The sequence below is a fragment of the Microtus oregoni genome, unplaced genomic scaffold (genome assembly GCF_018167655.1).
Source record: "Microtus oregoni isolate MIOR12 unplaced genomic scaffold, Mior012 000002F_ref0000024, whole genome shotgun sequence".
NCBI classification, from domain to species: Eukaryota; Metazoa; Chordata; class Mammalia; order Rodentia; family Cricetidae; genus Microtus; species Microtus oregoni.
In genome coordinates this window covers 76,091,152-76,109,584 of record NW_024543061.1, presented here as the reverse complement: position 1 = coordinate 76,109,584, position 18,433 = coordinate 76,091,152, and the positions used below count along the sequence as shown (strand labels likewise).

The 18,433-nt window shown below is 45.4% G+C and overlaps 1 protein-coding gene across 1 annotated transcript; it reads left to right on the top strand.

Moving 5' to 3' along the window:
* Positions 1 to 1,440: 1,440 nt before the first annotated feature.
* Art4 (ADP-ribosyltransferase 4 (inactive) (Dombrock blood group)) lies at positions 1,441 to 18,417 on the top strand. The gene is made up of 3 exons (XM_041645328.1): positions 1,441 to 1,542; positions 4,018 to 4,726; positions 17,918 to 18,417. The coding sequence occupies exons 1-3, from the start codon at positions 1,441 to 1,443 to the stop codon at positions 18,028 to 18,030; spliced, it is 924 nt and encodes a 307-aa protein (XP_041501262.1). The 3' UTR covers positions 18,031 to 18,417.
* The last annotated feature ends 16 nt before the right edge of the window (positions 18,418 to 18,433 follow it).

The following is an 18,433-nucleotide window of genomic DNA, read 5'->3' as shown; positions in this document are numbered from 1 at the left end:
GTTTAAAGCTCAGTGAAAGCCTGGGTCAAAAACTAAGGTGAAGAATGACAGAGGAGCCAGGTGGTGGTGGCGCACGCCTTTAATCCCAGCACTTGGGAGGCAGAGGCAGGCGGATCTCTGTGAGTTCGAGACCAGCCTGGTCTACAAGAGCTAGTTCCAGGACAGGCTCCAAAACCACAGAGAAACCCTGTCTCGAAACCCCACCCCCCCAAAAAAAAGAATGACAGAGGAATATACTCAAGTTGTACGCACACACACAAAACAAATAAATAAATGTTAAGGAGAAACAGTACACAAAGTCTTGTGGCTTCTTTTCTGCTGTGGTGTGTGTGCATGTGAGTGGGGGGTATAAAGCCAAAATTTAAATCAGAACGGTGGCTTCTCCAAACAATAACTTGTGCTTGGAAGATAAGGATAACTTGTGCTTCCTCTCTTAGGCTTCTGTAGATCTATATTCCGATCTTCTGTTGATGAAGAACTGCCATGGTTTTCGGAGACTTTGGATGGGCATTCTTTAAAGCTGCAAAAAGCAAGCGAGACCAAGATTTTCAAGAAGAAGATTTGGTTTCTCTTCAACGTGAGATAAGAGGCAGGAAACATAAATAGCAAACATCTGTGAGTTAGCAGCATCTGACAGGTCAGGAGGAGAGTGGACGGGAATTCAGAGTTTAGCAGGAAGTGTCTAACCGTGGAAGTGCTGACTTGAATCCTGTGTGTGGGATTAATCACAGAATCATGGATGGAGGACCTGAAGTTCTCAGAAGAAACAAATGTTCAAAACTCTGAACCCAACAGTCACTATCTCCGGATGGGCATGTTTCAAAGGCACTGTGGAAGAGTAGCAAAAGTATACATTTAAAGTGTGTGCTGCCTGTGGAGGGCCGTGCAGGGCAGGGCTATCTGCTGCACCAGACGAGCCTGACACAGGCCCACCTTAAGATTGCATCTCCCCAGCTGCGCTCACAATGAAAGCCTGGGGCTCCAGATAATGGGACTTGGCCCCAAGCACTAATGAGCATGCTTTTTCCTGCATTCTGGGAAAGCCAAGGCTGAACTGCAGCGCCTGACCCTGAGCAGACCCTTGGCATTTCCCAGAATGCTGACTAGTTAGGGAGAAGGGCTTTACCTTCTTAAAATTTGAAACTGACTCGGCTCGACAATCTCTGTGTGCCGTGCGTGTCTAGTCTTTCAGAGACTTCAACTTTACAAAGGAGCTGGAGGAAGCTGTCGGTTGTTGATGCTCAACCGAAGTCTCAGCTGCTGCGGCAGGAGCAGAACCTCAGACACAGCCCAGATAGAAAAGGCCAAGAGGAGGGCTCCAGAGCTCACTCCGGGTTGCGGCTTTCAGGGCAACGACACGCTGCTGACCCAAAGCGCCACTACTGCCCACTGACCAGTAGATCCAAGAGGACGCTTCTACCAAATACAGAGGACGGGAGGATGAAGCTGTGGCTGCCAGGAGAACAGGTCACACCGCTGTGGCTGCTGCTGTGGCTGCTGCTGTCGCTCTGGGCCTTGCAGACCCCCGCGGGGAGCACTGAGGTAGGGACAATGGAAAAGGGGATCTCTCGGTGATCTGTGCGACCTATGCACCGTTAGGATGGACATATACCTGGTGGCCACCTCAGTGATAAAAACTTAGACACCACAATCCAAGAGCAAAGGATCTCAGTGAAGACTGAGGGAAACAATTGCCATTTAAAAAAAAAAAAAAAAAAAAAGGCTTTTTTTTTTTTTTATAATTGATGATCTGGCATAGAGCTATTTTCCTGATTCTTTTTAAGTATTAAAATAACTGTTTCCAAGGGACAAATCATGTGAAGTAAGCCCATTTGACTCGAAACAACTTTGTAGGGACAGCACAAGTTTTGAGTATTCTAACTTAAGATCTAGATACTGAAAATGAGCTATTGATCAACGGTACAGGGAAATACCTGAGATCTGGTGACATGGTAATATTTGACAGAACGTGATGCTTGGGGGAGTTAATAGAAGCTTGTTTTAAAATCTTATGTACTGCCTAACATCATTCGATCGCTCTTAAAAACTAGACCGAGATTATATGCAACTAGACAGCATGTCATCATAACTCACACACTTAAAATACCACAGCGAGTGCTTTCTAGCGCCACCCCCACCAGCACAGACCTTGGACAGAATCTTGCCCTTTGACGCATTCTGTTAGTGAGAAAAGCATCATTGCTTTGCTGAGACATAAGCCTAGGTCTGAATTGGGTAATTCAGGTAAGGTTCTCAATAGTGAGCCCATGGAACCCAGGGAGCCACTAGCTTCATTTCCGCGCTCCCTAGACAGTGCTCAAGTGTTCCCCCCAACACCCCACCACAAAGGAGTGTGCTGTCCCCTCACTACCGAGAGGACAGGCTCGCCTAGGCACTGCCCCACTCTCTGCTCACCCCGCTCCCTTGGGAACAGTGCTTTCTTGAGAAGATTTGGAAGAAAAACTGCGCACAGGGAGTCAGCTCTGCTCTCCACGCTGGGGCTTGGTTAACCTTAAGTCTGTGACAAGAGGGCTTTTCCCCCAGGACAAGATGTTATCTGAGAGCCTTCAGAGCTGCCAGCCATTGTGGAGACAAGTCTGACTGGATCTGAAATTTACTCTTAAGCCAGCTTGCCACCAGACCCAGAGCTGCCTGCACCCACGTGGCCTCATTGAGGAAGGAGGGGGATATTTTAGATTCCATGTTTGCCTTTTGTTGTCTCCTTTTTTTCTTCAGAATCTAAGTAAGCAAGAAGTTTGCTTTTTTCACCAGAGTCTCCCATGGAGAACCTAACACTACTTATCGATCAAGGTTTTTCTTCGATACAGTTTAAACATTTAAGATAGGGCGGCTGGAAAGAAGGCTCGGGGTTAAAGTGCTTGACACACAAGCATGGCAATCTGAGTGGGGGTCCCTAAAAAGCACATGAAATCCAGGCATGGTGGAAGGCATCTGTAACCCCCACACCAGCAGTGGAAAAGGTGTGTGGAGACAAGTAGGTCCCCAGAGCTCCAGAGATCACTGGCTAACCCCTCCGCTAAACTGTTGAGCTCCTGGCTGAGTGGGAGAAATTATCTCAAAACACAGAGTGGAAAGCAATAAAGGAGGACCCGTGGCATTGACCTCTGGCCTCCAAGGACGTGCAAGTACACAGCAAGATGTAAAGTTAAATATATATATATTAATATAAGGTTGGGTTGAGGCAGTGCAGTGGCGTTTCCATTGTATTTTAATAAATAAAGGCTGCCTGCCGATCTGAGAGTAAGACAGTCCCACTGGCCAGCCTTACAGACCAGATTATGGTAACACACACGGTTGAATCCCCTTAGCCACAATGACATGCACTTTAATCTCAGTGGTGCATGCCTTTAATCCTAAACCTAGAAAGGAATATAAAATGGGGGAGGGGAGACAGTTCTCAGACACAGTCTCATTCTGAGATTCTGGGAGGCAGGATCGGCATTTCAGACTGAGGTTGAGGTAAGAGCCAGTGGCTGGTTACTTTGCACTTCGGATCTTTAGGTTGAACCCCAATTTCTGACCCTGAGTTTTTACTCATCGTTCATCAAGGCAGGGTCCCACACTGTAACCCAGGCAGGCCTCCAACTCATAGCAGTTCTCCTACCTCAGCCTTCCGCGTGCTAGTTTATAAACACAAGCCACCACACCCAGCTCTTAACGACCTTCTCTTAACACCTGTGAAGGGAAGCTGAAGGATGTGGAAAGTAAAATCAAACTATACAGTTAGTGCCTTATTTCTTCAACAAATTCAAAATATAGAAACACTGTGAGCTCTATGGTACAGAACACTTCCTTCCTGGCGAGATGAGCTTTTGAGTTCTGTGTGCTTCTTATGAATAACAATAATCCCAGACCAGGTAAGAATAGCACGGGGGTCATTATAATAGACATGGCTTGACTATCCCGTGTAAAACGCTGTAGGACACAACAAATCTGTGACCTCATTTCCCTCTATCTGGCTTGGATAACACAAATCAAGATTTCTTTCTCTTACAGGTTGCTCTCAAAGTTGACCTTGACTTGACACCAGATTCTTTTGATGATCAATACCAAGGCTGTAGCAAACAGATCATGGAGGAGCTAAGCCAAGGAGACTACTTTGTGGAGGAAATAGGCAGTCATAAGTATTACTCCAGAGCCTGGCAAAAAGCCCACTTAACCTGGTTGAGCCAAGAGGAAACCCTCCCCGAGAGCATGACCACTACACATGCTGTGGCCATCTTGGTCTACACCTTGAATCACAATGTGAGCTCTGACTTTGCCACAGCCATGGCCAAGGATGTGGGGTCTCCTGGGCAGTACCAACAGTCATTCCACTTCAAGTATTTGCATTACTTCCTCACCTCAGCCATCCAGCTGCTGAGGGAAGAGAGAGCCACGAAGAACAGTGACCTGTGCTACGAGGTGCACCATGGGATGAAGAACGTGAAGTTTGAAGTCCATGTGGGTGCCACCATTCGGTTTGGCCAGTTCTTCTCTGCCTCCCTGCTGAGGAAGGAGACCCAGGAGTCTGGAAACCAGACACTGTTTACTATTGCTACGTGCCTGGGTGCCTCTTTGCAAGACTTCTCCTTCCGGAAGGAAGTCTTGATCCCCCCCTATGAGGTATTTGAAGTCGTAAGTAAGAGCCGCAACCCCAAAGGAGAGCTGATAAACTTGCGGTCTGTTGGGAACCTGAGCACATACAACTGCCAGCTGTTAAAAGGTAAGCCTGCTCTAAACTGGATCTGTATGTTTCACAATTGTAGATCGGTCTTCGCGGGTTTGTTTGGTTGTTTGTTTTTTGTCTGAGTGGCCTTGGAGTAGGGGACACTGGCCCCAAGAGAAAGCCTGATATATTTGGCACCCCATGTTGGGCCACTAACCAGCTCCCAAATCACAACCCAGAGACTTATTAGTTTTGAATGTTCAGCCTTATCTTAAACTTGTCTCACTAGCTCTTACTACTTATTTTAACCCATTTCTCTTCATCTGTGTTTTTGCTTTGGGGCTTTTTACCTTTATTCAGTTCTGCATATTCTACTTTCACTACTTCCTTGGTTTCTGGCTGGTGGCTTCCTGGCTGACTAACCCCAGGCATCTCCCGCTCTTTCTTCCTCAAGCCTAGAGTCCTCCTCCTACTTATTCTCTCTCCCTACCAGCCCCACCTCTGCCTAGCTATTGGTCATTCATCTTTCTATTGGGCCAATCAGGTCCCTTAGGCAGGCAAAGTAAAAGAAAGGCAACACCTATTTCCATGATTAAATAAATACAGCATAAACAGTTGTAACACCTTTGCCTAATTACACTAATGCAGCATAAACAAATGCAACACACCTTTGCATAGTTGAAGTAACATTCCACAACACAAACAAACGTAATACAACATAAACGTAATACAACATAAACAAATGCAACACACCTTTGCATAGTTGAAGTAACATTCCACAACACAAACAAACGTAATACATCTTTACAATGTTGAAATAACAATCCCCAACAGAAGATAGTGCATGATATATATTTTTTTTTACCTTCTCCATCAAACTTTTTTCTTCAGGAAGGAGGACAAGGTCCTTATATGAATAAGAGGTTCTCAAATTAACACAAAAAGTAAAATTTTTACTTTCTAGTTTTCTATTTGTTAAGCCTATTCTGTTAAGATTGGACACCTTGGCAACATAGAATGAATCAAAACAAAGTCATTTTTCTCGGGGAATTTTAGTCTAATGAACAAGGAGAGCAGAAACTAATGTGCGAATCTGAAAGTCCCAAGTGATCCAGCAGATGTTTGAGCGATGGGTTTGAGCTCCCTGGTCCATGCAGGGAGCTGCTCTGCTTCTGGAGAAAGTGATGTGGGCTTCCAACAGAGGGCTATGTGGGACTTGAAATGGGCATGGAAGTTTTTAGTGAAAGAGAGTAAGCATACAGTGAAATCATGGGGCCCAGAGTAGCCGGAGAGCAGTGTGTGGAGAGGGGAGGGGCCCAGAGAAGTATTAGGGGCCTTATCCAAGCAGTAAGTTCGGGTGGACCTGATCGACCTGTATCCACTGTAAGCTATGGATGATAAGAAGTCATCAGAAGTATGGAGGACATCAGCAAAGCATGGTGGCATACACAACTCTAATCCCAGCACTTGGGAAGCAGAGACTGAAGGATCTCTGTGAGTTCAAGGCCAGCCTGGTCTACAGAGAGTTGGCCAGAGCTATGAGTAAGACCCTATTACAAAACAACAGACACAAAACAAACAAACAATATCAAAAAGATGTAGAAGGTCCAGGGCTGGGAGGATACTGACCAGCACAAGGGCCATGGACTAGAACCCCAACATGGCATTAAACCAGGTGTCATGGTTTAGGCAGATAGATCAGAAGTCCAGGGTCATACTGTCATTACATAGCAAGTTCAGGGCAAGCCTAGGATGTGTGAGACCGTCTCCTTAAAATGAGTTGGAAACAAGGCTCAGGGCTGAAGAGTATTGACTGCTCTTCCAGAAGACTCAGATTCGGTCCCCAGTACCAACCCATATGGAGACTCACACTCCAGCCCCAGTTCTGATGTCTTTTCTGGCCTCTGTGGGCACTGGGCATATGCTCAGGCACAGTGCTCATATGCATAACATAAAATAAGTACATCTTTTAAAATGCATAGTGTCTTAGTTAGGTTTCTATTGCTGTGATAATACTATGACCAAAAGCCAGTTGGAAAAGAAAGGATTTATTATGTCTTATAGCTTGGAGTCCATCCATCATCTAGGGAGGTCAGAGCAGGAACCGAGCAGGGGAAGCTGATGCAGAGACCATGGAGGGGTGCTGCTTACTGGCTTGTGTAGTAATTAGGGGCGGCGGGGCTGCGTCCCTGGCACCCCAGCCGCCTGGATAGCTTATGCCCCGAAATAACAACACACAAACTGTATTCATTTAAACACTGCTTGGCCCTTTAGCTCTTACTGGCTAATTCTGATATCCCGATCAACCCATCTCTAATAATCTGTGAGAACTGGTCTTACTGGGAAGATTCTAGCCTAGTCCATCCTGGGTCGGAGCTTCATGGCGTGTGTCTGCCCGGGAGTGGGGCATGGCGTCTCTCTCTGAGGCGTCTGCTCCCGAGAGGAGAGATGTGGAGTCTGAGCTCACTTCCTCTTCCTCCCAGCGTTCTGTTCTGTTTACTCCTCCCACCTATCTTCTAACCAATGGGGACCAAGCAGTTTCTTTTTATTTAACCAATGACCTTCCTCCATCAGGCTTGTTCTCCATGGCTAGTTCAGCCTGCTTTGTTAAAGAACCCAGGACCAGCAGCCCAAGAATGGCACCACCCACAATGGGCTGGGCCCTCTACCATCAACCAATAACTAAGAAAAGGCATTACAAACTTGTCTATATAGACCAATCCTATGGAGCCATTTTCTCATTTGAGAGTCCCTCTTCCCAAATTAGTCTAGCTTGTGTCAAGTTGTACTAACCAGTACACATAATTTAAAAACAGAAAAGAAGTGGGTTATTTAATTGATCAACATTTTAAAAGCAGCTCTGGGGATATTATGGGAAATAACCTTTAAAAAAGAGAGATCCAGGCTGGAGAGATGGCTCAGAGGTTAAGAGCATTACCCGCTCTTCCAAAGGTCCTGAGTTCAATTCCCAGCAACCACATGGTGGCTCACAACCATCTGTAATGGGGTCTGGTGCCCTCTTCTGGCCTGCAGACATACATACAGACAGAATATTGTATACATAATAAATAAATAAATAAGAGAGAGATTCAAGATATCACAATAGACAAAAAAAAAAGCATGCTCTTTAGGAAAAGTAAGTAATCCCACTCTGGTCCTTCGTGTTGCCACCCAGCTGCTCTGCTAAGGGGCAGGTCTGTCGCAAGTTCTGTTCTGTTCGTTTAGGGGCGATAGCCTTCCCCACATATGAATGCAGGCAGAGTCAGTTGTAAGCCAGCTGCACCATCTACCTTTGGATTATTTCCCAGTCTCTCTCCACTCCTTCATCAACACTAATGTCTATACCTCAGATTCAGCCCTTCCCAGTTCCATTCCCCACAGTGTTGTGCAGGGCATCGCCAAGCCAAGGTCTAGTCTGCTCACCCTGTCTGCACATACAGACTGGGAAGAGGTGACCTGTCCGTATTTTTATCTCCTCTATCTTCCCCTTGGCAGCAATATGAATGACATGAAGATTGGCTCCACAGAGTCAAGACAGTTGTGTTTGCCAAAGAATGAAAAACTGCAGTAGAATATGAAAAAAAGAATGATGCCTTGATAATGAGTGAGAGCACATCCAGGCAGGTCCCATGATCCTTGCCTAGGAGCAGAGGCAAGAGGATCAGTAGGTCAAGGCCGTCCTTGACTATATAGCAAGTTCAAGGTCAGACTGGGATGTGAGATCCTGTCTGAAAGAAGGAAGGAAGGAAGGAAGGAAGGAAGGAAGGGGAAAAAAGAGAGAGAGAGGGAGTGAGGGAGGGAGGGGGAGAAGGGAGGTGAGGAAAGGGGAGGGGAGGGGAGGGGAGGGGAGGGAAGGGAAGGGAAGGGAAGGGAAGGGAAGGGAAGAGAAGAACTTGAAACACAAATAGGAGATTGGGGAAATATATGCTGCCATTCTGTCAACTTTAAGGAAAAGTGTTCCAGAACAAATCCCAGGATGAGTGGTAGACCACTTGCTCAGCGAGCACAAGGGCCTGTGTCTGATACCGAGTACTATAAAACACAGATGACACTGAGAAAGAGAAGAAGGAAAGATTCTTGGACCCCCTCCCCCCCTCTCTCTCTCTCTCTCTCTCTCTCTCTCATTCACACACACACACACACACACACACACACACACACACACACACTGCTCTCCCATAATGAAACCACTTAAACACAACTTTAGCTCAACCTTGAGTCAAGACTTAGCTGTGATAGCCATATACAGTATCAGACACTGGGTGTTTGGTTGTCTTCAGTGAACATCTGAAACCATAACACACTTATGAAAAGCAATGCCCTTTCATTGCCCTCTGTGGACAGGGCCTGGAGAACCAGGTATTCAAGAGCCAGGCAGGGAGCTGGGCAGCTTGACCCCAGATCCACTTGCTTGGCTCCATAACCACCTCTTCCACTCATTAGCTAGATGTCCTTGGCCAAGCAGCTGAATCTCTTTAAGTTTCTCTTCTACAAGACAAGCACCAAAGCCAGAGTGGGTATATCGCATGCTAGAAGCCCTAAGTTCAATTCCCCAGCACTCAAGTAAAAAGAGAGAAAAAAAACCTATATAACGAGCAGTAAACTAAGATGCTAAATTACTTAAACATTCCTTAGCAGACGATAAACGGTAAATCGGAGTTACCTGTAAACTTTAGTCCCCAGACAGACAGGTCAGCCCCCTCTTGCTGAGTGTGTGGACAGTGGTGGAGGGGGGAACCTTCTTTCTATCTCCCGGTCACCATATAAGTCACTAGGCTGGAAGCAGTTCTTATAGTGAGATTTCATTTGTATTTTAATAAATAAAGCTTGACTGAAGATCAGCGAGTAAAACAGCCCCACTGGTCAGTCATACAGACCAGGCAGTGGTGACACACGCCTTTAATCCCAGTAGCCACACTAGTTTGCTATAGAAACCAGGCAGTAGTGGTGCACACCTTTAATCCCAGCCCTAGAGAGGAATATAAAACAGGAGGAGACAGCTCTTAGACACAGTCTCATTCTGAGGATTCCTGGAGGCAGGATTGCCATTTCAGACTGAGGTAGAGGTAAGAGCCTGTGGCTGGCTGTTTTGTTTTTCTGACCTTCAGGTTGAATCCAGTATCTGTCTCTGAGTTTTAGTCAATCGTGTTACAAGTTCTGGTACCCGAGTCACCCTGTAAGTCACAGGCTAGAAACAGTTCGGATCCTGAAGACCTAAAAAAAAGATTATGATCAAAAGTGCAACTCTTAGTCAAATGAAAGGAGCTGTGGTCAAACATAGCTGTACATAACCATTTATTTTGTAATGTAAACAAATTTCCTTTTCCAAAAAAAAAATGTTAATTCCAAGCTTTATAGCCTCCAGGGGGTGGGGGTTTCATGCTAGGTGGCATTTTTTTTTTCATAAACTGAAAAGGGGAAAGACATGTGAGCCAAAAGCTGGCACTAGCATCTGGTCTCCTCCCAGCTGGCCCAACTATGAAGTGTCTGGAAGGGGAAAAGGAGAGACCCAAGCGCTTGCTGCAGGAAGGACTTTTCTTCCTTTGAGCATGGGCTCTGCAGGAAGGTGAAGAGGACACCGGCCAGCCTGGTGGTTCTGTGAGGCCCTCCCCAAGCCTCGTCTGCCACAGTTTGGCTGCCGACCTTCACTTTAGCTGAGGACAGAGCTGTTGGACGCTCTGGGTTGGACACAGTCAGCACATACTCATCTTGATTGATGGGAAAACCGTTAATTGCCTTCAGGATGTTCTCAGTTGAATCCTGCAGTGGTTTTCTTTAATTTTTCGGCCACTATCATAGTAGGAGATGCTCTTGATGTCTTAAGAAACTTCCCTTGAGCCATTTGTGCTCATTCAGATAGTGTTCTAATTATCCCAACTTCTGGAAACTATATCCATACATGAACCCTGGGAAGAAAGGGGCACTACCAATTATTTTCTTTTCTTCTCAGATGAGGTCTCAGGCTACTCTAGAACTTAGTATCCACCCAAGCTCCTGACCCTCTTGCCTTTGCCTTCCAAGTGCTGGTATTACAGACATGTACCACCCACCACGTGTTTCTGGTATTACAGACATGTACCACCCACCACATGTTTCTGGTATTACAGGCATGTACCAACACACCTATCTTAGTGCCATAGTTCCTTTCCTAAGTAGGGTCAGTGCATTCTCCCCAGATCTGAGATAGACGCTGGGATCATTACCTGGTAAGCCACTGCCATGTGGCGATACACAGATTAATAGAAATGGGTTAAATTAATGTGTGAGTTAGCTAATAAGAAGCTAGAGCTAATGGACCAAGCCGTGATTTAATTAATACAGTTTCTGTGTGATTATTTCGGGTCTAAGCTAGCCAGGTGGCTGGGAACCAACAAGCAACCTGCTGCTAGAGCTACGGCTGACTTCTCCCACTATGGTCTATCTAGGGAACTCATGGATGTTCTGGAATACTGGCATCTAACTCCTCAGGAAACTCAGATCCTCTCCTAAGACAATTTCTCATTCTTACATTATCTTTCCAGAGCAAAGGCCACACTCTAGTGCGTATTCCCGAAGCCCCTATGAGCCAGGTCAGCCTGCCTCCCCCTCTTCACCTGTAACTCAAGAGATGGATTCTTTAAAAGACAGCACACAGTATGACCGGGTGGCACATGCCTCTGACCCAGGGTTTGGGAAGAAGAGTTGGGACTGGGAGTTCAAAGTCAGTCCTAGTTAATCTAGGGAGTCTGAGGCCAGCCTGAGACCTTGTCTCAAAAAACAACAAACAAAAAAAAAACAAAACAACAATAACAAAAACAGACCGTTAAAATTAACCAGTTAGGATACTATCTTTGTCTCAGTGAGAAATAGTATATTAAAAAACGTAACTTTCTCAGTCTTTTAGTTTATGTCAAAATAAACCCCTTTAGTTTTGTGAACTTGAAACCCAAATTCAAAGAACCAAGGACCTGAACATTCAAAAATAAGCCAAGGGCTCAAACTGGTAACAAAACAGATTCAAGGGAGAAAATACAAAAAAGAAAAATTAGGTTATTCTAAACTAGCCTGTCTCCCTTGTAATTACTTTGTTGCCCCTCACATGGTCTACACTACTTGCCATAGTAACATTTTCATGTTTATTAAAAGAGTCAAACTATGCCAACAGAATGTTTAATTTGTTTTTCTCCCTTAAGTAATTCCTTTCAGTAAAACAAATGTGTGGCAAACACACACACACACACACACACTACACCACACAATACACAATCTGCTCTTTATCACTGGTTTTACAAAGAAGGATTTATGTCAAAATATTTCAACTCACCAAAATTCTTGGTATGCTTCTAGAAAAACACAGCCAACTGTTTGTAGCAGCTTAGTTTTACCTGTGACCTTTGCCAGTGGAGAACGATAGTGTCGTGGTCTTGGGGGGTGTAGCGTGGTCTTGGGGGAGTGGCGTGGTCTCCACACCTGTTGCTGAGCATGTAAACGGGAAGCCATTGCTAAAACTGACCCCATGAGATGCTGGTGAGAAGGAAATGACAGTGTGTGGAAGGCTCTTCACAGGCCCTCTGCCATGGGAAGAGCTCCAACATCTAGTTCCATTACTGTTCTTCCTTGTTTCATTTTTCTCTGGACTTCAGTTCACTGGCCTTGATGTAGAGTGACTGCCTCAGGGAAATGGGTAAAAGAACAAATAATTTAGAGCTGCTTTTAATGTTTTATGGTTGTAATCTTGGCACTAGCGGAGGCTGAGGCAGGAGGATTGTAGGCAGTTTCTCTGTGTCCTGGTAGCTGCTTCGAAATAACTAGACTGAGACTATTATTAATTATGAATGGTTGGTCGAGAGCTCAGGCTTATTACTGACTAGCACTTACAACTCTCACTAACCCATTTGTATTAATCTACATTCTGCCATGTGGCTTTACCTCTCTTTCATCTTGCACCTCCTATTTCCTCTCTGTGTCTGACTGGCAACTCCTCTGTCTCCACCCCTCTTCTCCCCAGTGTCCTTAGTCTGGTTCTCCCACTGAAACTTATCCTGCCCAGCTATTGGCCAGTCAGCTTCTTTATTGAACTAATCACAGTGACACATGTTCACACAGTATAAAGGAATGTTCCACAGTTTGCTGCAAGTTCAAAGCCAGTCCGGACTACATAGTGAGCTCTAGCCTGAGACCAGGTCTAAAAGAATTGAATATAACCTGGGGGGTTAAAAAGCAAATAGACTCTGGAGTCAGAGCATGTCAGCAGCTATGAGGCCTTGTGACGACACGTGAGCCCTGGGCTGGTTACACTGCTTATGAAATGGAAACAGTGTTTGCTTGTGGAAATGACATGACAGGACTTAGGTGTCTTACCCACTCAATCAAAAGCAAGAACCTGGGAAGTCCTTTGCATGTGGAAGAGAGATAGCAGCCTAATGGTATAAATATATGCTTTAGAGAGATGAACTGTAAGGACAGAGACAGACACAGAAAGGGGAGCTCTACCTCATTTTAAGTGCCTAATTTTTGCTAAGTAATATTCTAAATTAACAGAAAGGAAGGAAAAAAATTCATTCAACCTGGGAGGAAAACATAAAAAACAGCTTCTGGGAAGTGGAGAGATGGCTCAACAGTTGTCTTGGTTCTGAGACACCATGACCACAGCAGCTCTTATAAGGAATACATTTCATTGAGGGGGCTCACTTACAGTTTTAGAGGTTCCCTCATCATGGCAGGGAGCATGGCAGCCTGCGGGTGAATGTGCCACGGGAGGAGTTGAGAGAACTATATCCTGCAGCCAACAGGAAGTCGACCGCAACACGGAGCATAGGAAACCTCAAAGCGCACCCCTACTGGGACACGCTTCCTCAACAAGCCCATACCCACTCCAACAAAACCATGCATCCTAATAGTGCCACCCCCAATGAGATCACGGGGGCCAATTACATTCAAACTACCACAGGAGATAAGAACATGTACTGGTCTCTGGAACCTGAGTTTGGTCTCCAGAACCCACATCAGCCAACTCACAACCACCTAGAACTCCAGTTCCAGGGGTTCTGATGCCTCTGGCTTCCTCAAACCTCAGCACTCACCTGGACATACTCAGGAGCCACACACAGATGTCACAGTTAAAAATAATAAAAATTATCATCCTAATTCTTATGAAGAAGCTGCCGAGGATAAACAGGATTATAGGGTGACAATGTCACTTGTGTGTCTTATGTAGTAACATCACCATATTAAACAACAGCTAGGAGTCATGCATCCCGTAAATATTCATTGAGCATTTCCTGTGTGCTGGAATTATTCTAGCAAGAGAATGGCTCGGAAAACACCTCTGCCCTCGGGGATTCTCCATTCCACTTTGAAGAAGCAGACAACAAAACAAACCATAGGTTATTGGGTGGTTGGTACTATGGAACAAAACCGAGCAGGACCAGTGCCTAGGAGATGCTGGGAGAGATGCAATATTAAAACCGGTGGTTAAGGAAAGCACCACAGAGGAGGAGCTGCTGAGCAAAAAGGGGTGCACAGGGGTGGAGGGGAGAGTTAGACTCATACCTGTCTGAGGAAAGAGCCTCCCAAGGGGAAGCAACCTAAGCGAGGCCACTTCTGCTGCCCTCACCACATATGTGACATTTACATCCCTCTGCTACTATGTTATCAATTACAAAACGAAGACAAGGAAAATAAATACCTCCTGAGTTTGTTGTGAGGGCTAAATAGCTTAGCAAACATCAAGGGGGCTGGGTGGTGATGGCTGAGTCAGTAAAGCTCCTGCTACAAGAGCACGAGGACCTGAGTTCGGATCCCCAGCGCCCACATTAAAAACAATCAGATGTGATGGCACACATTGCAAATTTAGTACTGGGGGGGAAAGGGGTTAGAGAAGGTGGAAACCCAGAGCTGCATGGCCAACCATTCTAGCCAATCAGTGAACTCCAGGGCCAGTGAGAATCTCTATCTCAAAAATTAAGGTGGAGAGTGACAGAGGAAAATGCTGAGCTTCCACCTCTGGCTTCACACATATGTGCGCACATATAATGTGCACTAGAATTTACACACATCCACATAGAAACATTAATACACACGTTCTTAATGCTGACGGCTCAAAACAGACCCAGACTAATCTAAGGTTAGCTTTCACAGCAGTGATGATAGGGGAGGAGTCATGCAGCAGCTGATGATGATAATGAAGATAACGATGATGGCCCAGAGACTGAGAAAGTCTCTGGACCTCTTCCTGTCTCCTGTGCAGAATAACTTAAGTTCTCCTAGCCAGAAATCAAAGAGGATGCAGTTGTGTTCGTTCCTTTTCTTGATGCTATAACAAAATGTCTTAAGAGGGAAAAGGATTTATTTGGGCTTACAGCTTTAGTAAACGTGAAGGCATAAATTTTCTGTCCTGCCTGGTTTCTGTCCTCCCACCAGGTCCCACAGCCATTTAGCCCCAAAGAAATCACACGAAGGTCTATATTAATGATAAACTGATTGGCTCATTAGCTCAGGCTTCTTATTTACTCTTATAACTTATATTAGCCCATTATTCTTGTCTGTTAGCCACATGGCTCTGATGTGGGAGTGTCATATATCAATCTGTTGATTTCATTGGTTAAGCAATAAAGAAACTGCTTGGCCCTGATAGGTTAAAACATAGGTGGAAGGACTAAACAGGACAGAATGCTGGAAGGAAGAGGAAGTGAGCTCAGAGAGATGAGAGACGCCATGCTCCCCTCTCCCGGGCAGATGCGAGAGCTCTGCTCTCTGAGGCACACGCAATGAAGCTCTGACCCAGGAAGGACGTAGGCTAGAATCTTTCCCGGGAAGACTGATGCTACACAGATTATTAGAAATGGGCTACTCCAGGTGCAAGAGTTAGCCGAGAAGAGGATAGATATAATGGGCCAAGCAGTGTTTAAATGAATACAGTTTGTGTGTTGTTATTTCCGGGCATAAGCTAGCGAGGCGGCCGGGGTGCTGGGGACGTAGCCCCGGCGCTCCTATTACAACATGGCTCGGTACCTTTTTCAGTGAGGCGGGTCAAATCTTGCTTCTTTGGTGTCTGGACGGGACTGTGGAGAAATGTGCTTCCTCCTTCCCAGAATTCTCCTGTTCTTATTGACCCATCTCTACTTCCTGTCTGGTTGTCCTGCCTATACTTCCTGCCTAGCTACTGACCAATCAATGTTTATTTAAAACATAATTGACAGAAGAATGTTGAGCAACAAAGACACTCCTCTGGGAGCTTGTTTTCTTCTTGGCAGAACTGGCCTTTGGGCAAAGAAATGCCCATACCTCAACCACTGATAAAGATACATAGTATCCGTAAATGGATAAAACAGGACTGTCAAATCCTGACAAGACAGAATAAGAGTTTTGAAAAGTTTCTTGCCTTTGAAAATGGTATGTCAGTTATGTTAGGCCTTAGCCAAAGTTGGTTGCTTCAACATTGCAAATGAGACTTTGGGTGATTGCCCAGGTAGCTAGTTGTCTCTGTCATTTGTTGCACATTTTGGAAGTTGCTCGATTGCACTTCCTGTTTACTCAAGTAATATTGTTTCCCTTCTCGGATCTTTGATGGGGTTGAAAACTAAATAAGTATAGTTACTTTCCTCTCATGACTTGGCCAAGTTATTTATTATACAAGACTTAAGCTAGTTAGAATAGGATATTTGTTCTTATTGTATATGATTTTGTATTAGGCTTAGAACTCTCTTTTTATTTTAGATGTTTTTGCTCTATAAATAATACCATTCAAAATTTCCAACTCCTCCCATTTCCCTCTCACTCCCCCACTCACCCTCCCTCCTCCCCCTCCAGTCCTAAGAGAGGGCAGGGTACCCTGCCGTGTGGGAAGTCCAAGGCTCTCCCCACTCCATCCAGTCTTAGGAAGGTGTGCATCCAAATAGACTAGGATCCCAAAAAGCCAGTACATGCAGTAGAGACAAATCCCAGTGCTATTATCATTGGTTTCTCAATCAGCCACCATTGTCAGCCACATTCAGAGGGTCCAGTTTGATCACATGCTCGTTCAATTCCAGTCCAGCTGGCCCTGGTGTGCTCCCCTTAGATAAAGAAAAAGGGGAGGTGCTGTAGGAAGTATTACAGCTTGTATTAACCCGCATACTGGGGCATGGCCTCTCTTACTGTTTATGGGGAAGCCAAGCGTGTGTGTACCCCTTCTCTTTCATTCCCCTTGCTCCGTGCCCAGTCGGCTGCTCCTTTGGGTCGTGTGATTCAACCAGTCAAGCGGAGAATTCTGATTTGTGAGTTTACCCCTTAATAAATGCCTATTTCTTATTTCTGAGCTAGTGTGGGGTTTCTTTTAAGCGTCTGACCGCCATAACTCCCGGTACAGAAACGCAGTCCTCCACAGTGTGGAAGGCGCTAAGGCAGGAGTATACCGCAGCTTCTCACTAAGTGCACAGGAAATGCAAAACAGACAAAATAGGGCCAAGTTATAAAACTCAAAGACCAGTCCCCAGTGAGAAATTCCTCCAGCAAGGCTGTACTTCCTAAGGGTTTGCATACCTTCCAAATCAGCACCAGCAGCAGAGTGTTAAGAAGACATTGCCTTGAGGCATTTATGCTCAAATCATAATGGAGAGTTGTTTTGAGTTTAGTTTTTAAAAGTAACTGACTTCAGATGTTGCCATTAGGAAGTCACTGTGTTACATCAATGAATAAGGAAGAAATGGGCTCGTTCCCAAAGAAAATTCTCTGTGGCTGGTGCTGGGAAGAAGGTTTAGCAGCAAAGAGTGCTGCCACTCTGTCAGAAGAATGCAGTTCAGTTCCCAGCACACATTGCTTATGTCCACAACCACCTGTATGGGCACCTGCATTCCAGTGTGCACACTTCCACACAAACACACATGCGTGCATACACACGTGTTTCAAAATAAAGCAAACCTTGCACAGGAGGCAGAAGCTGGTGGATCTCTGTGAGATGGTAGCTACTTATCAACTTCCAGACCAGCCAGAACTACGTACAGAGTGAGACCCAATCTCAGACGTGAGTGTGTGTGTGTGTGTGTGTGTGTGTGTGTGTGTGTGAGAGAGAGAGAGAGAGAGAGAGAGAGAGAGAGAGTTATTTATTTTGAGGCAGTGCCTCACTACACAGCTCTGGCTGTCCTGGAACTCCCTTTGTAGACCAAGCTGGTCTTGAATTCAGAGAACCGCCTGCTTCTGGCACTCAAGTCACTACACCTTGCTTAAAAATGTTTAAAAATCTCCCCCATCTAACCCATCTCTAAGTTGTGTCTTTTTTTGTTTTTCCAGCTTCCAGCAGGAGATGCACCCCTGATCTGATGGTGATTGCTTGCCTCTGTTTGGTCAGTGTCGTTATTTCTCCCAAAGACAGAGAGCAAAGGAATCCACTGGCTTCTTTTTAAAGGAACTATTTAAACTTTTTGCTCATCTTTTGGTTATCAGAATCTGAGATCCACACTTCCCACCACACCACAGAGGACATGGGAGACAGAAGTTGGTGGAAGAAAATAAGTTTATTCAAAACCAGCCTAATTAAGGCAGAAGACACTGTCTCAAATCCCTACTAAAAGGGATCTATATTGGCTATTTCCTTGTCGCTGTGACCAAAACCAGAGGCAGAAGTTCAAGGTTCGAGAGGAAAGTTTTACTTATAAACGTACAGAACATTTCAGTCCCTGCCCTAGCCACGCCCACTCCTTTTTTACCTCTGACCTCCGCCGCCATCCCTCTCTCTCTCCTGTTCTCTCCCAGTGTACACATGGGGCTTTGTCTCTCCTCTCCTCTCTCTCTCTCTCTCTCTCTCTC